This window comes from Arctopsyche grandis, chromosome 8 (assembly GCF_051622035.1).
Source record: "Arctopsyche grandis isolate Sample6627 chromosome 8, ASM5162203v2, whole genome shotgun sequence".
Taxonomy (NCBI): domain Eukaryota; kingdom Metazoa; phylum Arthropoda; class Insecta; order Trichoptera; family Hydropsychidae; genus Arctopsyche; species Arctopsyche grandis.
In genome coordinates, this window is record NC_135362.1 from 25312186 (window position 1) to 25339683 (window position 27498).

The following is a 27498-nucleotide window of genomic DNA, read 5'->3' on the forward strand; positions in this document are numbered from 1 at the left end:
TGTGATATTTACTTATAATCAAATTGTTAAAAATGTAGTTTGCCAGTTATGGGAAATACTAAAGTTATAAACTACTTATATAGGTTTATTTATTATTACTTTTTTATTTATTGATTTTTATTCAATAATTAATAATACATTTAGATATCTTTTTAAAGCCCGCTTTAAAGGTTAAAGAATTCGACCCTTAAAGCTCTCAACATTAAGCCCCCCACCAATACTAAATAGATATCTAAAGAGAAATATAATTACTCCTAAATAATGCTTAAAATATTCAATGACCAAGTTAACTCACGATTTATTGTTTTAAAGCCTGCAATAAATCGAGGGATTGAATAACAAAATTATAAATTTTCATTATTCACTCAGCTAGATCAGCTCTAGGTAGACACGTTTTAATGGCTCAGCAGAAGATCAGCAATAATATGGAGTTTCACTGTAATTGGCAATCGCGCGCACATTAATACGGGAGGAAAAGCCTGTTCCTCTTGTTCCCGTTGTATCCTGCTCGCGCAAATTAAGTGAGTATGTACCGTTTACCATGCACCATTTTTTTTTTTGATCTTTCGACTTAAGATCTTTCGATTTTCGATCTTTGCCTTCCGATATTTGGGTTTTCTGTCATTTAACATTCTGTCTCGTCACGGTGACCGAATACAATTATATATTAATATTTTACTTTTTATACTTAATAAATTTCTTTAGATGCGAAGTGAGGATAAATCCGAATCCGAATAAAAAACGCGGCTACAATTTTCTTAAAAACATGAAAATATTTTTTTTCTTTTCTCCCTCCCTTTTTTTTATTTTTCATTAAATTTGATTGAATTCTGAATGTAAATATAGATGAAACAGAGAATAACTATAAACATATAAACAATTTCAATTATATCTTCAACTTTAATTTTTACTGGATAATTGACACATTGCATGACTTTTCATGAAATTTAATTGCGCAAAGTACACCAACTTGTTTTGCCATTTTTTTTAACAATATCTGTGTGCATCTTAAACTTAATTTACAATCGAAATAAATGCCTAAATACTTAATATTATCTACTACTTCTACCACTTTCCCATCCATAATCACATCACACACAACGCTTTTATTGCTAACCTCCTTTACGTTCCACATGGTCTTCGTTTAAGAAGTCATTATTCATCCACATCATCTTTGACTTACTTAAGTTCACTTTCGTTTTATTCTCACATAACCAATCGCTTAAATACTGTAATTCCCTACATAAAATATCACTCATAACTTGCACATCATCACCTACAATATAAACTAACGTATCATCCGCAAACAAACGGATTGTCCACGGACATTCCTAAATAATTTTAACATCAGTCGTATTTGATTCTTGGTGCTCGACGTATATCCGATAAAATCTTCTCTGTTTGTTTATATTACTCGCAAGATGGGCAAGTGCATCGTTAAAAATTGCTCAATGCAATCAAAAACACAATATACAACATGGGATACAATTTTATGAGTAAATTGATCATTTAGTTCGCATATTATTCAATTAACATCGTGGTTTGACAGTTTGTATAGTGTCGTTATGGAAAAATATGTACGTATTAGTTTCGAGAAAACACTTCTATTATTGTTACGTTTCTCTGCTGATATCACTTTACAGGTGAATTTTTATTCTCGATTCAATTAACGTATTAAGGCACTCAAATACCATTCACTCACCTCGCTATCGTCCGGCGAACCAGAAATGTTTGGTGGATAATTAGCACCCGACTCAGTTTCCCATATTAAATCTTCCTCCGGCTTGACTTTCAAATACATGTCTAATTCAACCCTCGACGTTGTGTCACTCCGAAAACAAGCGTTTCGAAAGCTGTGAAGTAATTCCAGATTGTTGACACAAGAAAGGCATGTCATATCTGGCAGATGGTCCCCTTTCCTAAACTGCAAATGAGAAAGGTATGACGTTTACGAGGACTAGCGAATTAACAATAGCAACGGTTCCAGTGTAACGTAACTAACCCGCAGCTGACATCAGGTCCAAATACATTGGAGGAGACGAAGGATCCTGCTGGAGCAGAGCTGAGACATGCACTCCATTACTCCTTGGGCGGGAGAAGCACAATCCCTAGATGAACACGTTTCAGATGTTCGGATTTGAGAGTCTTCCCAGATTCACTATTGAATACGACTTGGTTGAAGCAAGTAGTTAGATTAATTAAAGAATATATTAATGTGAAACGTAAAAGAGGTTTGTAAAAAAGTGACGTGGCCGTAATCCATGTAATTTAGACCACATTCAAAGAAGAAAAACTTTTGACAGATCGCGCAATTGTGTATCTTTTTTAAGGATGGAATGTAGGCTTTGTCTTTGTTCTGCTCCAGCCGAGTCTTCCATCTCTATTCATGACAATCCTCATCCACTGGTTCGACGCATTTGGACATGTTGTCAGCTGCAGGTTAACTACACTTACTTTTACCTATGACCATCATTAATCAATACATGCATAGTCATTTTATAATTACGTTTCTCACTTAAATGTAGGTTGGGGAGGATGACGGGTTGCCAAATACGATATGTGCTTCGTGCGATAGTAATCTGAAATTGCTCAGCAGTTTTCGAAATGTTTGTATACAAAGTAACGAAACGTCGAAACTGAGGTTGAATGAATGTTTGGATATCAAACCTGAGGAAGTTCTACTAGAAGATTTGATATGGAAGGATGAGACAGATGTTAATACAATAACAAATGTTTGCAATTCCCATGTCGATGACAAGCTAAGTACACAGGAATCGAGTGCCTTACAAAATTGGGCAGACGCCAAAAGAAAAAAACAACGAGACGCTGGACAGGCTTATATATCTAGAAAAAGCAAAAATCCAGTGCCTTGCAAAATTCCACCAGATCAAGTAAGAAAATGTATAGGTTACTCTCGGTTATCCGCTTTACGGATTATCCGTACATAAAAGATTTTTTTTATTTTTATTCCATTGTATTTGAATGAAAATATGCGTCTGTAGCGACATTTGAAACAAACGGAATGGTAAGCTCGTAGATTTGTAGCATTTGACGATGAGTGAATCTAACCAAGCGAGTTTAGTTTAATTGAGAATATAAATTCACATGAAAAATGACCTCATCCTATGTAAAAATATTGTACATCTTAAATTATATAACGATTGTTTTATTTTATAGATGCGTGAAGGAATTGCTACTATGTGTGATTACAAAATGGAAATAATTGACAAAGTTGAACATCCATTACTGGACACCTGCTCCTCACATTTTGAATTAGGTCATAAAATTAATCTCGCAGATATATCGGAGTCACATGTCGGAGTAAAACTGTGCAAATGTGGCACTTGCTTTAAGTCATATTCTAAAAAAACTGAACAGGTGACGCATGAAAGATCTCATACTGGGGAAAAGCCGTTTAAATGTAATATTTGTTTTAAATCTTATACTATGAAGTCTAGCCTTAGCACACATGAAAAATCTCATACTGGCAAAAAGCCGTACAAATGTGACGTTTGCTTAAAATCGTTTGTTAAAAAAACTCAACTTGTAATACATGAAAGATCTCATACTGGGGAAAAGCCATTCAAATGTGATATTTGTTTAAAATCATTTACTGAAAAGTCTAACCTTGTTACACATGTAAAATCTCATCTTAGTGTAAAACCATACAAATGTTCTTTTTGCTTAAAATCGTTTGCTCAAAAATCCAATTCTGTGATCCACGAGAAGTCTCATACTGGGGAAAAGCTGTACAAGTGTGACATTTGCTTAAAATCATTTGCTTCCAAGTCTAACTTTACAAGACATAAAATATCTCACACTGGAGAGAAGCCTTACAAATGTGACATCTGTTTAAAATCCTTTGCTCAAAAGTCTAATCTTGTGGCTCATGGAAGATCTCATAATGGCGATAACCCGTGAAAATGTGATATTTGCTTAAAAGTCTCACCTTTCTAGACTTACATATATTCCTATAAAGGTTAAAATGCATAGATTTTGACATGTTTTAAATTATTTACTACAAAATCTGAGCTCGTAAAATATGAAACATCTTATTATACACCGGCGGAAAATCCATATAAATGTGATCAAATTAATTCCCATAAAATTCAAGTCAAGCCTATTCAGACTTAAGATTTGTAGATATGTATTTATTTTTTCCACTGTTACAATTGAATGAAACCAAAATTAAATTTTGTGCTTAGAATAATAATAAAAAACTAATGTTTTGCAGTAGATTTTAATTTTAATAAAAATCAATTAACAAATTATTAATAAAAGATCCAATAATTTAAAAAATGTATAAATTATTACTTTATCTACATATGTACGTAGTAACAATAGATTTTTGCCTTTTTTTTTTGATTTTTAACTCGAAATTTTGACTGATTCGAAACTCAGAATCGATCACTGATCTGATCTAGAAAAAATGAGTGTGTCTGTGTATTTTGGGGATTCTTTGAACACCGTTAGTCCTATCGAACTGAAACTTAGTATTGGTTAATGAAATTCTTATTGACACAAAGTAAATTTTTAAGTTGACCGGAAATGGTACCTCCCCTTATAGGTGTCCTCTTTTTTTTTAAGTTTTTGAATTCAATTATCTCCCAAACCGCTAACTGAATCGGACTGAATTTTTTTTACATGTAATATAAATTATAAATTTTATAACTTAATATATTATGAATATTTTTACCTGAACCGGAAGTAGTACTTTTACTCTGGAGAATCGAGGTTTTTTATGTTTTTCTCAGAAACCTTTTGGTTTATTGAACTGAAATTTCATATCTAGAATTTTAAGCTTAATACTAAGTTACCTATAAAATTTGGAAAGCATCCGTCAACCGAAAGTGGCAGTTGACTCTTGTTCGATTTTTCTTCCACTACTTTTTTCGACCCCTTAAACATGTGTGCTCTTTTCGAAAAAATTCAAGTATAATTCTTGTATCAATGTGATGAAAATAAAAATAATCACTAAGTTTAATAAACCTTAAAAAAAATTCCTAAGATTTTTTCGTTGAAATTGCTCGAGTTTTTAACGACATCCCTGATAATATATTACCAATATATTGAATAGCAACCAGGTGCACGCATTCGTGCACTTGACCAAAAGTGGGCACCGTTTAAAAAAGTAAAAAAAGGATGTGAAACTTGGACATTGAACGTCAATATGCTACACAATGTCCGTAAAAATGTTAGCAAAATTTTATCCCATAGCCAAATTTATCGACTGACACAATCTGCATCACGCCTTAGAGCGTATGCATGTCCAATGCACTCATAAAACTATGGAACGCTGTATGCTCGGCATAACAAGGAAGTATAACAAGGGTAGTGGATAAATTGGAAAGAGTGAAGAGATTGATATGGCAATAAGTGGGTCCAATGGCGGATCAAGTAAATGGGGGGGCCCCAGGCGTATTTAAAATTTGAGGTCCCCACTTGAGTAAAAAAAAAATGCTATCGTTTTTTACCATGCTTTTTCATTGGGATTTTACAAAATCATATTTTTTTATTTATTTACTAACGGTTTTTGGAATAAAATAGATACTATTTTAAATACTAGATACTATTTAATACTATGTAAAATAGGTATTAATTTATTCTTGGCTTACGATCGTATTGTGAACAATGATAATAATTTGTAAGTTGTAAATTTTGGTAGAACAGGTCCATTTCGGGGGCCCCAAGCGCGCGCTTATTTTCAATGTATGATAAACCGCCGCTGAGTGGATCTTGTATCTAGAATAATGGACAAAGGAAGTGCTAGAATGGTACCCGAGAGAATGTAAAGGTGTGAAAGTAAAGCCACAAGGAAGATGGGTAGACGACATTAAGAGAATGTGTGGAGTGAGATAGGCGAGATTTGCACCAAACAGACGAGTGGAAGTGTGTTGTAGAGTTCGTGCATTCATCCAGCAGTGGATGATGAGCGGCTGTAAATGACGATGACGATAGATAGATAAATGGTAAACGGGTTACGTCGCAAAAGTCAATCGCTACCAAGATAACTGCCGCTATTTTTATTTGAGATGGTAAACTGACTATTTCGCACATGGAGATCTCGCACACGACAATCGTTGCCACGAAAATTACGGAATATCTGGTTTAGTACGCGGGACAGGTATATTGACCGTGCCCCGGTCTAAGAAAACACCGTTTGTGTTTGTAAGAGGATCGTTTATTTTTGTTCAATTGTTACAATGATTATTGTATGTACGAAGCTCGGTACACGTGTGGTTTATAGCTCTGGGGTCAGCGTGCCAGGACGTCGTTCGTTTGAGAATGCAGGCATGTGCCACGCGTTAATGACTTTTCACGTGTTTACGGTTGGCTGATGATATCATTGTTGGGTTTTCGGTCGTTTTACGATCGAGCGATGAACTATTTCTTCTGGAATGGTCGAAGGGGTCGTTGCCCTTGAGTTATGCATGTTTGTACAGGATCGATGAGGAAATCACTGGTTTTGATTCGTAATAGCACAAGTTGTACTATATTCCTACACTGGCAATCGAATTCTCGTCAGTGTGATAGTTTGCGTGCGTGACTCAGTGGGTGAAATGATCGAGATTTTAGTGACGTGTGTGAGACGAACTTGTCACCTATATATTTAGGATTAATACAAATAACGGCTCAATAGCTCAAATAATAAACAAGATATTAGCATAAAACTGACTAGGTGAATTTAAATCGACTTTTTTCCGGTGAGGGAGGGCTAATGATTAAATAAAGGACGTGGTCGTAAACCATGTAATTTAGATCACATTTAAAGAAGAAAAACTTGACAGATCGCGCAATTGTGTATCTTTTTTCAGCATGGAGTGTAGGCTTTGTCTTTGTTCTGCTCCAGCTGAGTCTTCCGTCTCTATTCATGACAATCCTCATCCACTGGTTCGACGCATTTGGACATGTTGTCAGCTGCAGGTTGACTACAGTTTCTTTTGACCTATGACTATCATTAATCAATACATGCATAGTCAGTTTATAATTACGTTTCTCACTTAATTGTAGGTTGGAGAGGATGATGGGTTGCCAAATACGATATGTGCTTCGTGCGATAGTAATCTGAAATTGCTCAGCAGTTTTCGAAATGTTTGTATACAAAGTAACGAAATGTCGAAACTGAGGTTGAATGAATGTTTGGATATCAAACCTGAAGAAGTTCTACTAGAAGATTTGATATGGAAGGATGAAACGGATGTTAATACAATAACAAATGTTTGCAATTCCCATGTCGATGACAAGCTAAGTACACAGGAATCGAGTGCCTTATTTCATTGGGCAGACGCCAAAAGAAAAAAACAACGAGACGCTGGACAGGCTTATATATCTAGAAAAAGCAAAAATCCAGTGCCTGGCAAAATTCCACCAGATCAAGTAAGAAAATGTATAGGTTACTCTCGGTTATCCGCTTTACGGATTATCCGTACATAAAATATTTTTTTTATTTTTATTCCATTGTATTTGAATGAAAATACGCGTCTGTAGCGACATTTGAAACAAACGAAATGGTAAGATAAGAAATGGTCTCGGTTATCCGGTTTGCGGACTATTTGTGCATGAAATATTTCAATATTTTTTTATTTCATTGTATTTAAATGAAAATACGCGTCGTACAAATACGCGTATAACAAATAGTGTGATGATTTTTATAACCCATAAATGTGGAACAAGTGCGTAGATTTGGAGCATTGGATGATGAGTGGGAGTTTTTCGTTGAATTCGTATGTTCAGTTATTTATAGATTTACTTTTTGCATTGGATTATAATCTCTAAAACTGTTTGAGATATAGTAAAACGAAAATAAACAAGTTGGAGGCGTTCACAAGAGATTATGATAGTACTGCAGGTCCTTCCAAACAAAAGAGTATGAAAATGCCATCCCTACAAAATGTTTATTTCATTACAATCATGTGATGTGGAAATTTATCTGGAACTCATGAAATGAAACTTTTGGTAATTGGAAAAGCAAAAAAAATATATAAAAAAAAAGTTTTCTAAAAACATACCTCTTCTATAATTAGTATATAAAATTATTATTTTGAATAAAAACACCAATAATTTTTTTTTACTATCGCCATCTATGTTTAAAACTAATAAACAAACGTCAACGGTAAACGTCAAATAGAATGTCGGCGGGCAAATTACACGATATATTTGCACCATCGTAATGGCGGAGGCTCCATTTACTTATATTGATGACCAAAATGAGCAATATGGCAAAGTATGAGAACGATCGGATAAGAGGCAAACTTTTTCCTGAATTGTAATCGTAAGCGAAACGTAAAGGAAGTATGTAACAACTAGATCATTTGAGAGGACTGCGATATAAAATCTTCTTGTTGATTTTGTAATCAAAAAAGGTGCATGGATGGATAGAGAGATCTCCAAAGCTTGATTTAAAACTTAATGGGTTCCTGAAGTGAGCTCCTGATTTTTTTTAAAAGTAAACGGTTGCCACAGAAAGCAGTATTATCAATAGATAATTCTCTTTCTCATCCGAATGAAACTACATAAATATATGAAAAACAAACGACGTTCAAAAACATACACGGTCAGATTTGCCTTGAATTCTCGTATGGGACATTTTTGTTCACGTGCTTTAACAAAAAGGGAACATCGTGGTCCAAAGACCTTTTATTAGAATTTATCGAATTATTTAAAACTTTAGAGCCGTTGTGGTTCTTAAAATCCAATGACTATCATAATAAAGGAAAGCGTAATGAATGTTATGATTTGCTTTTAAAAAAAGTTTTGCCAGTTGAACAGCTACAATCATTATTAGTTCATTCAGAAAACAACTAAAAATAAGTGCAAGCAACTATGGCATCACATGCGTCTCCTGATAACATGTATAAACCCAAACTATGGTATTATCTTCATCTAATGCCGAATCCGTATTCGGACGTAGGCGACTACCATGCGCAGACATCGTTTATAGCCCGTGCGAATTCTTCCCTATCATGGGCAAGCCGAAATACTTTTCGAGACCGAGTCCGATCCATGACATGATGTTCCGGAGCCAAGAGAGATTCTTTCTCCCAACCCATCGTTTGCCTTATATTTTCCCTTCTATGATTGTTTGTAGAAGGCGATATTTGGGGCCGCGAATAATGTAGCCAAAGTATTTCATCTTACGGCGCTTCACCGTGTCAAGAAGCTCTCTCTTTTTATGAAGAAGCTGGAGTACTGTTTCGTTTCTTACATGCTCCTTCCACGAGATCTTTAGCATCCTCTGGTAACACCACATTTCAAAGGACTCTATCCTGTTCATAGATGCCACTAACACCGTGCACGTTTCGCATCCGTACAGCAACACCGACCAAACATAGGAGTGCAGGACTCTTAAGCGCAATTTCATATACAACCTTCGACAATACAAAACATTTTTCATGCTGCCGAAGGCATTTCTTGCTCTTTCGATCCTTCTTTTTATTTCCATTTCGGAACTGACGTCTGTATTGATCATTGCTCCTAGGTATTTGTATTGTTCGACCTGTTGAATCATTTGTCGGCGCACACTCAGGTATAATGGATCCGTCTTTTCTTTACATATGACCATTGATTTTGTCTTTTTGATATTAATAGACAGACCCCATTTTTGACATGATTGATCAATTGCGATCAATAACGATTGCAGGTCTTCGACACACTCAGTCAATATTGCCGAATTATAATGAGCTCTATATATATATATAATGATTTATTTACTATATTTTATTTTTAGGACAAAGTGTGCTCAAATACCTGTAAGCTTGATTGTTTAACACTGCATATCGATAAACGTCGAGATTTTTTTAAAAAATTCTACGACATGACTTACAACGAACAGTCGCAATTTTTAATAAAAATGATTAATACATACAAGCCGACAAGAAAAAGATCAAATCAGATGTCCGCCACTTCAAAGAGACAGTGTACTTTTAAATACTCGCTGGATAACTTTAATGTTTGCAAAAAAACGTTTTTGGATACTTTTAAAATAAGCAATCGTCGCATACAGACTCTCCATAGTAAAATAAAAATCGGAGACTTAACCCCTAAAGATAAAAGAGGCAAACATTTAATACGGCCTCATGCGATTGCTAGTAATGATAGAACGACGATTATCAATCATATCGAGAGTTTTCTTTTACAAGAATCGCATCATGGTCGAAAAGAATCCTCAAAGTTATGTCTTAGTCCAGATTTGAACCTATCAAAGCTATTCCGACATTTCAAGAATCAACATCCAAACATCAACATTAGTAGGTTCTTCTATAATCAAATATTTAAAACTTTTGATTTTAGATTTGGCGCTCCGTGATACATGTAAAAAACTAAAATTAGTTAATTATGAAGAAGAAAGATAATAAAAATCCAAATTAAAATCGATTTACATCACATCAATTCAGATGATGCCTATAGCTCACTGAATACAGTTTCAGAATATTCTAAATGAAATAAAAATCTGTTGGTTTTATGTGCTAATATGCAACAGATTGTCTTTTGTCCAACATTAACACATCTTAGTATGTTTTATCAATGCCAAATATCGACATTTTGCAATATATAACATGGCAACTGGTATTGCAACTATGAATAATAGTTGGGAGAGGTTTATTTGAGACGGCTTCGTGCTTATTAATGTATGTAGTGGATAACTATAAGGTTCTTCATGCCGGTGAAGACCCAGAACTGACAGTATGGTCTGACTGTTGTATGGGTCAAAATAATAATTGGCACATAATAAATACATATATGCTTATTTAAAGTCGGGTATTCATTTGCGAGTTATAACTGTAGCCGAATCGATACAGTATAGATGCCTTATTTATTGGTTTGTGAGCTCCGTTGGTTTTTAATTAATTTCCATTATTGTCTCTTTTGTAATTAGATATGTAATGCAAGTCAATTTTATTAAATAAATAATAAATGGATATTATAAATATTTTTACTTTGTATTGTATTTTATATTGCTTAAAAATAAAACTTTAAAAGAAAATTGCATTTTTAATTTAAATTTGTTTGTTTTAATATAAATTCACAGAGAAAATTAATATTACATATTATAGATCGCAAGTGGAATAAAGATATAGTACTTTTTTATGCCTTTCCTGTAAAATTGTAAAATACAATATATCTTTATTCAGCCGAACGCTTCAATTGTATGAATCTAAACGAAATATCAGTCGAATTGTAATATGTAAAATGTAAATATCCTATGTATGTAAAAATATTGTACATTTCAAATTATATAACGATTGTTTTATTTTATAGATGCGTGAAGGAATAGCTACTTTGTGTGATTACAAAATGGAAATAATTGACAAAGTTGAACAGCCATTACTGAAGACTTTCCATAACACCTGCTCCTCGCATTTTGAATTAGGTCATAAAATTAACCTCGCGGATATATCGGAATCACATGTCGGAGTAAAACTGTATAAATGTGGCACGTGCTTTAAGTCATATTCTAAAAAAACTGAACTGGTGACACATGAAAGATCTCATACTGGGGAAAAGCCGTTTAAATGTGATATTTGTTTTAAATCTTATACTGCGAAGTCTAGCCTTACCACACATGAAAGATCTCACTCTGGCGAAAAGCCATACAAATGTTATGTTTGTTTGAAATCATTTCCTAAAAAAACTCACCTTACAATACACGAAAGATCTCATACTGGGGAAAAGCCGTTCAAATGTGATGTTTGCTTAAAATCATTTACTGAAAAGTCTAACCTTGTTACACATGTAAAATCTCATCTTAGTGTAAAACCATACAAATGTTCCCTTTGTTTAAAATCGTTTGTTCAAAAATCCAATTTTGTAATACACGAGAGGTCTCATACTGGGGAAAAGCTTTACAAATGTGACATTTGCTTAAAATCATTTGCTTCGAAGTCTAACCTTTCCAGACATAAAATGTCTCACACTGGAGAAAAGCCTTACAATTGTGATTTTTGCCTTAAATCGTTTGCCAATAAACGTGAACTTGCGATTCATCAAAGATTCCATACTGGGGAGAAACCATACAAATGTGATATTTGCCTAAAATCGTTCGTTTCGAAATCTATCCTCGTGAGACATAGAAAAACTCATACTGGGGAAAAGCCGTACAAGTGCGATGATTGTTTAAAATCATTTGCTACAAAATCTGACCTATTGATTCATGTAAGATCTCATACTGGGGAAAAATCGTATAAATGCGATATTTGCTTAAACTCATTTACTAAAAATTTTCATCTTTCTGAGCATATGAAATCTCATATTGGTGTAAAACCTCAAAAATGTGACATTTGTTTAAAATCCTTTGCTCAAAAATCTAATCTTGTGGTTCATAGAAGATCTCATAATGGCGAAAACCCGTGAAAATGTATGTGATATTTGCTTAAAATCATATACCCAAAAGTCTCGCCTTTCTAGACTTACATACATACATATATGCCTATAGGGGTTAAACTGCATAGTTTTGATATTTTGATATTTGAATTATTTACTACCAAATCTGAGCTCGTGAAATATGAAACATCTTACAGTGGCGGAAAAACCATATAAATGTGATCAAATTAATTCCCATAAAATTCAAGTCAAGGCTATTCAGACTTAAGATTTGTAGATATGTATTTTTTTCAATTAATTTCCATAAAAAAAATTCAGACTTTGTAGATATGTATTTTTTCCACTGTTACATTTGAATAAAACTAAAATTAAATTTTGTGCTTAGTATAATACCTGCTTCGAAGAATGATAACAAACTAATGTTTTGCAGTACATTTTAATTCATTCAAATTTTTAATAAAAGATCCAATAATTAAAAAAATGTGTAATTTATTTTTACCGTTCGTTTCATTTTTGAATATCTTTAGAGTATTAATACAGAATATCGCATATATGTACATATGTATATATTATACCTAACATATTGAACTGATGTAGACAAATCATTAAAATTTAATTAAACTTACTTTCAATATTTTGTATTTTTATTTATTAATACATACACGAAACTAATAAAATGTAAATATTTTGCGTAGAAGATTTATTAAATATCAGGTCTCTCAGTTTGACCTAAACGTAAGAATTATTATTTTGAATAAAAACACCAATATTTTTTTTACTACCGCCATCTATGTATAAAATTAATGACTACCAACTGTCACCGAGATTAAAAATCTTCAGACCTGAAATGCTTGTTATACGATATTTTATCTCTCGTAATGGCGGAGGCTCCATTTACTTATATTGATGACCAAAATGAGCAATATGGCAAAGTATGAAAACGATCGGATAAGTGGCAACATTTTTCCTGAATTGTAATCGTAAGTGAAACGTAAAGGAGGTACGTAATAAAAAGTAGTACACTGGCTATGTATGTACATTGGTGAGTCACTCTTAGTAATTAATTATTAAGTTAAAACAATAAATGTGAAATTAGACTTGAAGTAGCTTGAGTTTTTAACGACATCCCGGATAATATATAACCGATATATTGAATAGTAACCATGTGCATCCATTCGTGAACTTGATAGAAAGTTAGCACCGCTTAAAAAAGGATGTGAAACTTGGACTTTGAACGTCAAGATGTTGGAATATAGCGCAACTTGATGATGATTTTATCTATTTCCCTATTTTTATTGGAATATAGCGCAACAAAGTTGATGATTTTATCTATTTCCCCTGTTTCATCATCATCATCATTTACAGCCATTCGCCATCCACTGCTGGATGAAGGCCTCTCCAACACGCTTCCACTCGTCTCTGTTTTGCGCAACACTCATCCATCTCATTCCGCACATTTTCCTAATTTCGTTCACCCATCTTCCTTGCGGTCTTCCTTTTACTCTTTTGCCTTCTCTCGGGTACCATTCAAGCACTTCTTTTGTCCACCTTTCGTCCATCCTCCTAGCTACGTGACCCGCCCATTGCCATTTCAATCTCTTCACTCTATCCACTATGTCCACTACCCTTGTCATATTTCTCACCCACGTGTTCCGCTTTCTGTCTTTCCTCGTTATGCCAAGCATACAGCGTTCCATACTTCTTTGAGTGCATTGGATTTTATTTAGCATCTTGGCGTTCAGTGTCCAAGTTTCACATCCATACGTCATCACTGGCAAAACGCATTGATCAAAGATCCTTTTCTTCAGGCAGAGTGGCATTTTTGATTTAAAAACAGCATTCATCCGTCCAAATGCACTCCATCCTAATTTCATACGTCTCTTTATCTCTTCATTTTTACTACCAGACATGTCAATTATTTGACCTAAATATAAATAACTATTTACTACTTCTACTGGTTTATCATCTAAGGGGATGCTATCAGGCATGCAATAACTATTGAACATTAGTTTAGTCTTATCTACGTTAATTTTTAATCCTACTTTTCTACTTTCCCTGTCCAGCTGTGTTAGTCTAATAAGTAGGTCAGCTGAATCACGAGCTACTAAAACTATATCGTCTGCGAACCGAAGGTGACTCAAAAAGCGACCATTGATGCTTACTCCGGCTGTATCCCAATCCAAGTTCCTGAAAACTCCCTCAAGCACCGCATTGAATAACTTGGGCGAGATTGTATCTCCTTGTCTTACTCCTTTTCCTATGCTAAATCTATCTGTACCTGAAAAAATTTTAACCGAAGCTGTGGCATTCTTATATATTGCAGCTAACAGTCCCACATAGGGTTCCGGCACTCCCTGTGTTTGTAGAGCGTTAAGTACTGCATTATGACTAACTGTATCGAAGGCTTTCTCATAATCGACGAAACCTAGGCACAATGGCCGTTGATATTCGTTGGCGCGCTCGATTAGTTCGCCAACTACTTGGAGGTGGTCCATTGTGCTGAAATTTGCCCTAAACCCTGCCTGCTCTATAGGTTGGTTCTCGTCGAGGATATTCTTCAGCCTTTCTGTAATAACCTTCGTGAAGAGCTTGTAGACCGCTGAAAGTAAACTAATGGGTCGGTAGTTCTTGATATCGCTTTTGTCGCCTTTTTTGTGTATTAAAATGATAGTTGCGTTATTCCATCCTTCTGGTATAGCTTGGTTCTGGATGCATTTGCTGAAAAGCCTAGCTAAGATATTAATTAGGGGGGGGCCGCCACATTTTAGTAAGTCAATGGGAATATTATCTTCCCCTGGGGTTTTACCGTTTTTTGCAGTTTTTAGCGCGGCCTCTACTTCGCTAGGCAATACTGCAGGAACCCTTTGGCCATGTGTCGATTCCGGAGCGGGAAATTGACCGTTGTTGTTCTCGTAAAGTTTTGCATAGAACGTATAAACTCTGTCTACGATCTCTTCTCTATTCCTAATTATTACTCCGCTCTCTGATCTGATTGCGATCATTTGGTTTTTGCCTAAGAAAAGATCTTGTTTGCACTTTTTCAGGCTACGGTTATTCTTAATGGTATTTTCTATTAGCTTGCTGTTAAAATCCCTGACATCCCTGACTATTCTCTTCTTAATTTCCTTATTTACTAGATTGTATTCTTGCTTATTATTATCCCTATCTAACTTCCTTTTATGCTTAATTAGATTTTTGGTTTCCTCTGAAATTTTGCTTAGCTTAATCTGTTTCCTGAGTCCAACTAATTTCTTACCTGTTGAGGTTAGAACCGAACTAATTACAGTGTTCAATTCCTCGATGTCTGCTTCTGGGTTCAATTTCCCGTATCGATTTCCAAGTTCGAGTTCGAATTCCTTTTTCCTAGACCTTAGTTGAGCGAAATCTGGAGAGTTACTGCATCCTTTTATTAATTTCCTACGTTCGCAATTTATATTAATGGCCATCCTGGCACGGACTAATCTGTGATCGCTACCTATATCTACTTTACTTAAAACACTAACGTCTTTAACGGAGTGCAGGGCATTTGTTAGGATGAAATCGATTTCGTTTCTGTCTCCTTTAGGACTCTCCCAAGTCCACTTATTGTTGGTGTTTTTCCTGAAAAATGAATTAGTGATAAAGAGCCTGTTGTGTTCTGCGAATTCTATGAGGCGATCGCCTCTGTCGTTTCTTTGGCGGGTACCAAAATTGCCTACTGCTCTTTCTGTGTTTGCCTTTTGTCCTATTTTTGCGTTAAAGTCGCCCATGATTATTTTAAAGTGGTGGCGGCTATTATCGTATGCGCCCTGTAGTTTTTCGTAGAAGTCTTCTATTTCCTCGTCTGGGTGGCTAGATGTGGGGGCGTACACTTGGAAGATTTGACAAGTGTACCTGCTCGAGATTCTTAATACTACATAGCATATACGTTCCGATATGTCGTTTATTTCTATAATATTTCTTTCTATTCTCTTATTGATAAGAAACCCTACTCCTCCTATTCTACCATTTGGTAGCCCTCTCCAGTAGAGACAATTACCACTTTTTAGGATTATTTGGTTTTCCTGTTTTCGTCTTACTTCGCTAAGTCCTACTAAATCCCATTTGATACTTTCTAATTCACTCTCTAATGCAAGCACACTTCCTTCACTCGATAACGTTCTTACATTGTACGTGGCTAAATACAGGTTTCTATTAGCTAAGCTATCATCCATCGTCACTCTTACCTTGTTGGAGGTTTGGATATTATTTTTCTCGCATTTATCCAAGATGTGTTGAGAAAAAGGCGGTACTTGAGAGAGATTTCCATTCAAGGAGTGAGTTCTTACCGCCATAGACTCTTCTCTGTGGTCAGCTTTGACAGATAGTCATCCTAGGTATCACTTGGATCACTTATGAGTTATTACATGCCATTTAACAGGGTTACTTTGTAAGTGATAGTAGTTAGTTATGATAATGGTAGAAAAAATGTGGAACGCTTCACGATTTTGCGTGTCATCCTTGCGCAGGGGCCATGCTAATCTTCTCTGTATCGTTCCAATTTTAGTATATGCCCAGCCGAAGCAGGACATTTCCCCTGTTTACAGATATATAATTACATCATCGCGTCCTGTACGAACACGTAAAGTCAACCGTGACCGAAATACCTTCGTTTAAACTAAATCAAAGACACCATCAACTCACTGCAGATACGCAATCACGACACGGAAACCCCCGGAGACGATGATCTCACTACATAGCTGCGTAGCAACCAAAATTTGAGGCACTCAAAGGATAACCTCGACCCCGTAGGAATCTTCCAGAATATAATCTCACCAGCCAAGCTACGCGTTGCACAATCAACTAGTATATAAACCAGCGCATCATCCCCAAATGCCAGTGAGCTTCATAAGCTCAACCGGCTCACTCCTCCGAAGCAACTACCTGTATTAACTGAGTAACACACCTGTATTAACTGAGTAATAAAGATCCTCTTTCAAACACACGTGTTTATATAGGCTGGAACACAGTCAAGATACTTCTCCTGCCTTAATACAATAATTTGTATATAAAATTATGATTTTGAATAAATACACCAATATTTTTTTTTCTACCGCCATATATGTTTAAAACTAATAAACAAACGTCACCGAGTATCTCGCCGGGCAGATTTGAAAAGCTTCTTAAACGATATTTTATCTCTATCGTAATGGCGGAGGATCCATTAACTTATATTGATGACCAAAATGAGCAATATGGCAAAGTATGAAAACGATCGGATAAGAGGAAAATTTTTTCCTGAATTGTAATCGTAAGTGAAACGTAAAGGAGGTATGTAAAAAAAGTCCAGTGTACTCACAAAACTATGGAATGCTGTATGCTCGGCATAACGAGGACAGATAATAAGCGGAAAACGTGGGTGAGAAGTATAACAAGGGTATTGAATATAGTGAAGAGATTGATATGGCAATAGGTAGGTCGGTTCGGTGATTACTGGTCACAAAGTACTCGGTGATTACTGGTCACAAAGTAACGTATAAGTCCATCATATTAACAATAACTATCATAGTAACGAGAACTTGAATGCCAAATATTGTGTATTCGGGATTTTCATGGCAAAAATTGTCTTTGTGACCACCGCCATGTGATGAATAGTCCAATTACCAAGTAGGTCATGTATCTAGAAAAATGTACAAAGTTCTAGAAAGGTACCCGAGAGAATTTAAAGGCGTGAAAGGAAGATGGGTAGACGAAATCAGAAAAATGTGTGGGGTGAGATAGACGAGAGTTGCACAAAGGAGACAAATGGAAGTGTTTTGGAGAGTTGTCGTGTTGGCATGTCATTGCCTTCGTCCAAGCTGTTAAGCTGTCTAGATATTAGTTAACTTATAATAAGATGCTGTTTCTACTTTAACATCGACGTTTAGATGCTAGTAAATCAATAAAATAAATGACTTGGACATAGCTGTGAACTGTGCGATCTAGACCAAATCTGAGGAAGAGAAAGTCTTTAACGGCTTCTCATTTCTCATCTCGTGATGGAGTGCAGACTTTGCCTTTGTTCTGCTCCAGCCGAGTCGTCCGTCTCCATTCGTGATAATCCTCATCCACTGGTTCAATGCCTTTGGACCTGCTGTCAGCTGCGGGTCAGTTGTTATTACTTTTGACCTGTTGTCGTCCCATTGTCATTGTCATGTCAGTATCATCAATGCCGTTCTCATTTGCAGGTTGAAAAAGATGACGGGTTACCAGATTCGGTATGCCTTTCATGTAATAGGAAATTGGAACGGCTCAACAGTTTTCGAAACGTTTGCCTTCAGAGTAACGCTAAATCGAAACTGAGGTCTAATGAGTGTTTGGATATAAAGCCGGAAGAAATTTTACTGGAAGACTTAATATGGGAAGATGAGTTGCGTGTTGGTTCACTACCAAATGTTTGGAAAACCCCACTCAATGACAAAATGCATGAACGAGAATCGAGTGTCGTAGAACAGAACGACTCTAAGCACAACGTCAATCAAATAGAAAATATAAATTCACCGGTAGAGTGAATTCATATCCCATTTAATAATATTATAAACATTGAAAGTTGGATAACGTTCATATTATTTTACAGATGCATGGAGGAAAAGTTACACCATGTGAGGACGAAGTGGAAATAATTGACAAAATTGAACAGCCATTACCGAAAACATCTGATGACGCATATTCCACACATTTAGATTTAGATCTTAAAATTAGCACCGAAGATGTATCGAAATCACATGCCGGAGTAAAACCGTTCAAATGTGGCACATGTTCAAAATCATTTGTTAAAAAACATAACCTTGTGACACATGAAAGATCTCACACTGGGGAAAAACCATATAAATGTGGTATTTGCTCAAAATCATATACTTCAAAATTTAGCCTCTCCATACATGAAAAATCTCATACTGGGGAGAAACTGTACAAATGTGAAATTTGTCCAAAATCATTTATGGCTAAATCTAGCCTTTCCATGCATGAAAGATATCATTCCGGGGAAAAGCCGTTCAAATGTAATATTTGTTTGAAAGCATTTGCTCAAAAATTTGCATTTGTCCGGCATGAAAGATCTCATACTGGGGAAAAGCCTTACAAATGTGATATTTGCTTGAAATCGTTTAATACAAGTTCTTACCTTGCCAAACATGAAATATGTCATACTGTAGAAAAGCACTATAAATGTGATCTTTGTTTAAAAACATTTACTCAAAAATCTTCGTTTGAACGACATGGAAGATCTCATACCGGGGAAAAACCGTATAAATGCGACATTTGTTTTAAATCATTCGTTGATAAATATTACCTCGCTGCACACATGCAATCTCATTTTGGCGTAAAAGCACACAAATGTGAAATTTGTTTAAAATCATTTCTTGTAAAAGCTGCCCTTTCAAGACATCAAATATCTCATAACGGGGAAAAACTATACGAATGTGATATTTGCTTGAAATCATTTATTACAAAATCTTACCTTGCAAGACATAAAATATTTCATACTGGGGAAAAGCCGTACAAATGTGATGTTTGCTTAAAATCATTTACTGCAAAGTCCAGCCTTACTACACATAAAATGTCTCATACTGGGGAAAAGCCATACAAATGTGAAGTTTGTTTAAAATCATTTGTTAAAAATACTCATCTGGTTATACACGAAAGAACTCATACTGGGGAAAAGCCGTACAAATGTGATGTCTGTTTAAAAGCATTTGCTAAAAAGTCTAAACTTGTTGCGCATGTGCAATCTCATCTTAGTGTAAAACCACACAAATGCTCAGTTTGTTCGAAATCATTTGCTCAAAAATCAAATCTTGTGATACATGAAAGATCTCATACTGGGAAAAAGTCGTACAGATGTTACATCTGTTTAAAATCATTTGCTCAAAAATTCATACTAATGAGACATTATAAATCACACAATGAAATAACCATGCTAATGTCTTAAATCTAAATATGTACGTTTTATTTTATTAATTGAAATATATTGTATGGTAAACTTAAATAATGCCAATCTATTTTAAATTATTGTTTATTAAATTTATTTCACAATTATGTTATATTAGTTATATATATAACGACGGTAATCTGTGTGTGTGTGTGTGTGTGGGTGTGTGTGTGTGTGTGTGTGTGTGTGGGTGTGTGTGTGTGTGTGTGTGTGTGTGTGTGTGTGTCCTAACTCTCGCCGAACATAATGAACGAATCGATAAAAATCGATTTATTCATTTTTCGACGAGACGACTTTGTCGCGACTCGAACCGATCACCCCAAATAGCCTGAATATGGGTCTAAATGAGCTAATCGTCTCGGACATCGTGCCAAATCCAATTTTTCATTTCGCCTTTTTTTTTTAAACATTAATTGAAATATTCCTTCTCGCCATATAAAAATACATAATTTTAATAATTTCATTTATCGAAGTTTTGAACCATTTTTTTTTCTTTTCATATAAAACAATTAAATATATATTTTTAATTGAAATTATTGAAATTGAAATTTTGAAATTAATTTATATTTTAGCGATATTTGAAAAAATAAAATCAAATCCAGGACGCCGACTCGAACCTACCCCCATCGCGCCCAGATCAATATACACTGACCAGTACACCATGATACGGATATAAAGGCTGCTCTAAATAACGTTAATATTCAATAATCGTACAGAACGTATGGACAACCAATCAACCAATAATTTTGAAGATCGCTCGAAATCACACGCCGAAATAAAAACCCACCAATGTGGTGTTTGCTTAAAAACATTTGCTTACAGGTCTAACCTTCTGATACATGAAAGATCTCACACTGGGGAAAAACCGTACAAATGTGATATTTGTTTAAAATCATTTTCTCAAAAATCTCATCTCGCAATACACGAGAGGACCCATACTGGGGAAAGGCCTTTCAAATGTTGTATTTGTTTTAAATCGTTTGCTTCAAAATCTGATATTATGAGACATGAAAAATCTCATACTAGGGAAAAGCTGTTCAAGTGTGATAATTGTTTAGACTCATTTGCTACGAAATCTGAACTATCAACGCACGGACGATCTCATGCCGGACTTAAACTTTATAACTGTGATATTTGTTTAAAATCATTTGCTAGAAAATTTAATCTTGTGACACATGAAAGATCCCATACGGGGGAAAGACCGTATTTATGTGTCATTTGTTGTAAAGCATTTATTACAAAATCTGATCTTGTAAGACATGAAAGATCTCATGCTGGTAGAAAAGCCACACAATTGCGATAATTGCTTAAAATTACAACAAAATCTGGACTTGAAAAATACTAACGATCGCATTCTGGAGTTAAACTGTATAAATGTGATATTTACTTATAATCAAATTGTTAAAAATGTAGTTTGCCAGTTATGGGAAATACTAAAGTTATAAACTACTTATATAGGTTTATTTATTATTACTTTTTTATTTATTGATTTTTATTCAATAATTAATAATACATTTAGATATCTTTTTAAAGCCCGCTTTAAAGGTTAAAGAATTCGACCCTTAAAGCTCTCAACATTAAGCCCCCCACCAATACTAAATAGATATCTAAAGAGAAATATAATTACTCCTAAATAATGCTTAAAATATTCAATGACCAAGTTAACTCACGATTTATTGTTTTAAAGCCTGCAATAAATCGAGGGATTGAATAACAAAATTATAAATTTTCATTATTCACTCAGCTAGATCAGCTCTAGGTAGACACGTTTTAATGGCTCAGCAGAAGATCAGCAATAATATGGAGTTTCACTGTAATTGGCAATCGCGCGCACATTAATACGGGAGGAAAAGCCTGTTCCTCTTGTTCCCGTTGTATCCTGCTCGCGCAAATTAAGTGAGTATGTACCGTTTACCATGCACCATTTTTTTTTTTGATCTTTCGACTTAAGATCTTTCGATTTTCGATCTTTGCCTTCCGATATTTGGGTTTTCTGTCATTTAACATTCTGTCTCGTCACGGTGACCGAATACAATTATATATTAATATTTTACTTTTTATACTTAATAAATTTCTTTAGATGCGAAGTGAGGATAAATCCGAATCCGAATAAAAAACGCGGCTACAATTTTCTTAAAAACATGAAAATATTTTTTTTCTTTTCTCCCTCCCTTTTTTTTATTTTTCATTAAATTTGATTGAATTCTGAATGTAAATATAGATGAAACAGAGAATAACTATAAACATATAAACAATTTCAATTATATCTTCAACTTTAATTTTTACTGGATAATTGACACATTGCATGACTTTTCATGAAATTTAATTGCGCAAAGTACACCAACTTGTTTTGCCATTTTTTTTAACAATATCTGTGTGCATCTTAAACTTAATTTACAATCGAAATAAATGCCTAAATACTTAATATTATCTACTACTTCTACCACTTTCCCATCCATAATCACATCACACACAACGCTTTTATTGCTAACCTCCTTTACGTTCCACATGGTCTTCGTTTAAGAAGTCATTATTCATCCACATCATCTTTGACTTACTTAAGTTCACTTTCGTTTTATTCTCACATAACCAATCGCTTAAATACTGTAATTCCCTACATAAAATATCACTCATAACTTGCACATCATCACCTACAATATAAACTAACGTATCATCCGCAAACAAACGGATTGTCCACGGACATTCCTAAATAATTTTAACATCAGTCGTATTTGATTCTTGGTGCTCGACGTATATCCGATAAAATCTTCTCTGTTTGTTTATATTACTCGCAAGATGGGCAAGTGCATCGTTAAAAATTGCTCAATGCAATCAAAAACACAATATACAACATGGGATACAATTTTATGAGTAAATTGATCATTTAGTTCGCATATTATTCAATTAACATCGTGGTTTGACAGTTTGTATAGTGTCGTTATGGAAAAATATGTACGTATTAGTTTCGAGAAAACACTTCTATTATTGTTACGTTTCTCTGCTGATATCACTTTACAGGTGAATTTTTATTCTCGATTCAATTAACGTATTAAGGCACTCAAATACCATTCACTCACCTCGCTATCGTCCGGCGAACCAGAAATGTTTGGTGGATAATTAGCACCCGACTCAGTTTCCCATATTAAATCTTCCTCCGGCTTGACTTTCAAATACATGTCTAATTCAACCCTCGACGTTGTGTCACTCCGAAAACAAGCGTTTCGAAAGCTGTGAAGTAATTCCAGATTGTTGACACAAGAAAGGCATGTCATATCTGGCAGATGGTCCCCTTTCCTAAACTGCAAATGAGAAAGGTATGACGTTTACGAGGACTAGCGAATTAACAATAGCAACGGTTCCAGTGTAACGTAACTAACCCGCAGCTGACATCAGGTCCAAATACATTGGAGGAGACGAAGGATCCTGCTGGAGCAGAGCTGAGACATGCACTCCATTACTCCTTGGGCGGGAGAAGCACAATCCCTAGATGAACACGTTTCAGATGTTCGGATTTGAGAGTCTTCCCAGATTCACTATTGAATACGACTTGGTTGAAGCAAGTAGTTAGATTAATTAAAGAATATATTAATGTGAAACGTAAAAGAGGTTTGTAAAAAAGTGACGTGGCCGTAATCCATGTAATTTAGACCACATTCAAAGAAGAAAAACTTTTGACAGATCGCGCAATTGTGTATCTTTTTTAAGGATGGAATGTAGGCTTTGTCTTTGTTCTGCTCCAGCCGAGTCTTCCATCTCTATTCATGACAATCCTCATCCACTGGTTCGACGCATTTGGACATGTTGTCAGCTGCAGGTTAACTACACTTACTTTTACCTATGACCATCATTAATCAATACATGCATAGTCATTTTATAATTACGTTTCTCACTTAAATGTAGGTTGGGGAGGATGACGGGTTGCCAAATACGATATGTGCTTCGTGCGATAGTAATCTGAAATTGCTCAGCAGTTTTCGAAATGTTTGTATACAAAGTAACGAAACGTCGAAACTGAGGTTGAATGAATGTTTGGATATCAAACCTGAGGAAGTTCTACTAGAAGATTTGATATGGAAGGATGAGACAGATGTTAATACAATAACAAATGTTTGCAATTCCCATGTCGATGACAAGCTAAGTACACAGGAATCGAGTGCCTTACAAAATTGGGCAGACGCCAAAAGAAAAAAACAACGAGACGCTGGACAGGCTTATATATCTAGAAAAAGCAAAAATCCAGTGCCTTGCAAAATTCCACCAGATCAAGTAAGAAAATGTATAGGTTACTCTCGGTTATCCGCTTTACGGATTATCCGTACATAAAAGATTTTTTTTATTTTTATTCCATTGTATTTGAATGAAAATATGCGTCTGTAGCGACATTTGAAACAAACGGAATGGTAAGCTCGTAGATTTGTAGCATTTGACGATGAGTGAATCTAACCAAGCGAGTTTAGTTTAATTGAGAATATAAATTCACATGAAAAATGACCTCATCCTATGTAAAAATATTGTACATCTTAAATTATATAACGATTGTTTTATTTTATAGATGCGTGAAGGAATTGCTACTATGTGTGATTACAAAATGGAAATAATTGACAAAGTTGAACATCCATTACTGGACACCTGCTCCTCACATTTTGAATTAGGTCATAAAATTAATCTCGCAGATATATCGGAGTCACATGTCGGAGTAAAACTGTGCAAATGTGGCACTTGCTTTAAGTCATATTCTAAAAAAACTGAACAGGTGACGCATGAAAGATCTCATACTGGGGAAAAGCCGTTTAAATGTAATATTTGTTTTAAATCTTATACTATGAAGTCTAGCCTTAGCACACATGAAAAATCTCATACTGGCAAAAAGCCGTACAAATGTGACGTTTGCTTAAAATCGTTTGTTAAAAAAACTCAACTTGTAATACATGAAAGATCTCATACTGGGGAAAAGCCATTCAAATGTGATATTTGTTTAAAATCATTTACTGAAAAGTCTAACCTTGTTACACATGTAAAATCTCATCTTAGTGTAAAACCATACAAATGTTCTTTTTGCTTAAAATCGTTTGCTCAAAAATCCAATTCTGTGATCCACGAGAAGTCTCATACTGGGGAAAAGCTGTACAAGTGTGACATTTGCTTAAAATCATTTGCTTCGAAGTCTAACCTTTCCAGACATAAAATGTCTCACACTGGAGAAAAGCCTTACAATTGTGATTTTTGCCTTAAATCGTTTGCCAATAAACGTGAACTTGCGATTCATCAAAGATTCCATACTGGGGAGAAACCATACAAATGTGATATTTGCCTAAAATCGTTCGTTTCGAAATCTATCCTCGTGAGACATAGAAAAACTCATACTGGGGAAAAGCCGTACAAGTGCGATGATTGTTTAAAATCATTTGCTACAAAATCTGACCTATTAATTCATGTAAGATCTCATACTGGGGAAAAACCGTATAAATGCGATATTTGCTTAAACTCATTTACTAAAAATTTTCATCTTTCTGAGCATATGAAATCTCATATTGGGGTAAAACCTCACAAATGTGACATTTGTTTAAAATCCTTTGCTCAAAAATCTAATCTTGTGGTTCATAGAAGATCTCATAATGGCGAAAACCCGTGAAAATGTATGTGATATTTGCTTAAAATCATATACCCAAAAGTCTCACCTTTCTAGACTAACATACATACATATATGCCTATAGGGGTTAAACTGCATAGTTTTGATATTTTGATATTTGAATTATTTACTACCAAATCTGAGCTCGTGAAATATGAAACATCTTACAGTGGCGGAAAAACCATATAAATGTGATCAAATTAATTCCCATAAAATTCAAGTCAAGGCTATTCAGACTTAAGATTTGTAGATATGTATTTTTTTCAATTAATTTCCATAAAAAAAATTCAGACTTTGTAGATATGTATTTTTTCCACTGTTACATTTGAATAAAACTAAAATTAAATTTTGTGCTTAGTATAATACCTGCTTCGAAGAATAATAACAAACTAATGTTTTGCAGTACATTTTAATTCTTATAAAAATCAATTAACAAATTTTTAATAAAAGATCCAATAATTAAAAAAATGTGTAATTTATTTTTACCGTTCGTTTCATTTTTGAATATCTTTAGAGTATTAATACAGAATATCGCATATATGTACATATGTATATATTATACCTAACATATTGAACTGATGTAGACAAATCATTAAAATTTAATTAAACTTACTTTCAATATTTTGTATTTTTATTTATTAATACATACACGTAACTAATAAAATGTAAATATTTTGCGTAGAAGATTTATTAAATATCAGGTCTCTCAGTTTGACCTAAACGTAAGAATTATTATTTTGAATAAAAACACCAATATTTTTTTTTACTACCGCCATCTATGTATAAAATTAATGACTACCAACTGTCACTGAGATTAAAAATCTTCAGACCTGAAATGCTTGTTATACGATATTTTATCTCTCGTAATGGCGGAGGCTCCATTTACTTATATTGATGACCAAAATGAGCAATACGGCAAAGTATGAAAACGATCGGATAAGAGGCAAAATTTTTCCTGAATTGTAATCGTAAGTGAAACGTAAAGGAGGTACGTAATAAAAAGTAGTACACTGTCTATGTATGTACATTGGTGAGTCACTCTTAGTAATTAATTATTAAGTTAAAACAATAAATGCGAAATTAGAGTTGAAGTAGCTTGAGTTTTTAACGACATCCCCATAATATATAACCGATATATTGAATAGTAACCATGTGCATGCATTCGTGAACTTGATAGAAAGTGAGCACCGCTTAAAAAAGGATGTGAAACTTGGACTTTGAACGTCAAGATGCTACATGTTGGAATATAGCGCAACTTGATAATGATTTTTATCTATTTCCCTATTTTTATTGGAATATAGCGCAACAAAGTTGATGATTTTATCTATTTCCCCTGTTTACAGATGTATAATTACATCATCGCGTCCTGTACGAACACGTAAAGTCAACCGTGACCGGAATACCTTCGTTTAAACTAAAGCAAAGACACCATCAATTCACTGCAGATACGCAATCACGACACGGAAACCCCCGGAGACGATGATCTCACTACATAGCTACGTAGCAACCAAAATTTGAGGCACTCGAAGGATAACCTCGACCCCGTAGGAATCTTCCAGAATATAATCTCACCAGCCAAGCTACGCGTTGCACAATCAACTAGTATATAAACCAGCGCATC

The 27498-nt window shown here is 34.6% G+C and overlaps 5 protein-coding genes and 1 non-coding gene across 6 annotated transcripts in view; 4 read left to right on the plus strand and 2 right to left on the minus strand.

Annotated features, from left to right (window-relative positions):
- LOC143915157 (uncharacterized) overlaps positions 1-27498 on the minus strand; it is a 510169-nt gene that overhangs the window by 16621 nt on the left and 466050 nt on the right. The window lies entirely within an intron of this gene.
- Positions 1350-4293, plus strand: LOC143915153 (uncharacterized). Its single transcript, XM_077435625.1, has 3 exons — positions 1350-2439; positions 2526-2891; positions 3178-4293. The coding sequence occupies exons 1-3, from the start codon at positions 2332-2334 to the stop codon at positions 3919-3921; spliced, it is 1218 nt and encodes a 405-aa protein (XP_077291751.1). The 5' UTR covers positions 1350-2331; the 3' UTR covers positions 3922-4293.
- LOC143915148 (uncharacterized) lies at positions 4814-12954 on the plus strand. Its single transcript, XM_077435617.1, has 3 exons — positions 4814-6924; positions 7012-7377; positions 11260-12954. Exons 1-3 carry the CDS (start codon positions 6817-6819, stop codon positions 12349-12351), a joined length of 1566 nt encoding a protein of 521 aa, XP_077291743.1. The 5' UTR covers positions 4814-6816; the 3' UTR covers positions 12352-12954.
- LOC143916273 (U6 spliceosomal RNA) lies at positions 16764-16868 on the minus strand. The gene has a single exon (XR_013260963.1). It is a non-coding gene; the product is annotated as a U6 spliceosomal RNA (small nuclear RNA).
- LOC143915529 (uncharacterized) lies at positions 18247-20366 on the plus strand. Its single transcript, XM_077436225.1, has 3 exons — positions 18247-18425; positions 18507-18821; positions 18896-20366. The coding sequence occupies exons 1-3, from the start codon at positions 18318-18320 to the stop codon at positions 20246-20248; spliced, it is 1776 nt and encodes a 591-aa protein (XP_077292351.1). The 5' UTR covers positions 18247-18317; the 3' UTR covers positions 20249-20366.
- Positions 23291-26498, plus strand: LOC143915237 (uncharacterized). Its single transcript, XM_077435784.1, has 3 exons — positions 23291-24062; positions 24149-24514; positions 24801-26498. The coding sequence occupies exons 1-3, from the start codon at positions 23955-23957 to the stop codon at positions 25878-25880; spliced, it is 1554 nt and encodes a 517-aa protein (XP_077291910.1). The 5' UTR covers positions 23291-23954; the 3' UTR covers positions 25881-26498.

Coding starts and splice junctions, on each gene's coding strand:
- LOC143915148 (XM_077435617.1), top strand. CDS start 6,817: ATGGAGTGTAGGCTTTGTCTTTGTTCTGCTCCAGCTGAGTCTTCCGTC. Junction 6,925..7,011: donor GGACATGTTGTCAGCTGCAG/GTTGACTACAGT, acceptor ACTTAATTGTAG/GTTGGAGAGGATGATGGGTT. Junction 7,378..11,259: donor GCAAAATTCCACCAGATCAA/GTAAGAAAATGT, acceptor TTTATTTTATAG/ATGCGTGAAGGAATAGCTAC.
- LOC143915529 (XM_077436225.1), top strand. CDS start 18,318: ATGGAGTGCAGACTTTGCCTTTGTTCTGCTCCAGCCGAGTCGTCCGTC. Junction 18,426..18,506: donor GGACCTGCTGTCAGCTGCGG/GTCAGTTGTTAT, acceptor TCTCATTTGCAG/GTTGAAAAAGATGACGGGTT. Junction 18,822..18,895: donor TAGAAAATATAAATTCACCG/GTAGAGTGAATT, acceptor ATTATTTTACAG/ATGCATGGAGGAAAAGTTAC.
- LOC143915237 (XM_077435784.1), top strand. CDS start 23,955: ATGGAATGTAGGCTTTGTCTTTGTTCTGCTCCAGCCGAGTCTTCCATC. Junction 24,063..24,148: donor GGACATGTTGTCAGCTGCAG/GTTAACTACACT, acceptor ACTTAAATGTAG/GTTGGGGAGGATGACGGGTT. Junction 24,515..24,800: donor GCAAAATTCCACCAGATCAA/GTAAGAAAATGT, acceptor TTTATTTTATAG/ATGCGTGAAGGAATTGCTAC.
- LOC143915153 (XM_077435625.1), top strand. CDS start 2,332: ATGGAATGTAGGCTTTGTCTTTGTTCTGCTCCAGCCGAGTCTTCCATC. Junction 2,440..2,525: donor GGACATGTTGTCAGCTGCAG/GTTAACTACACT, acceptor ACTTAAATGTAG/GTTGGGGAGGATGACGGGTT. Junction 2,892..3,177: donor GCAAAATTCCACCAGATCAA/GTAAGAAAATGT, acceptor TTTATTTTATAG/ATGCGTGAAGGAATTGCTAC.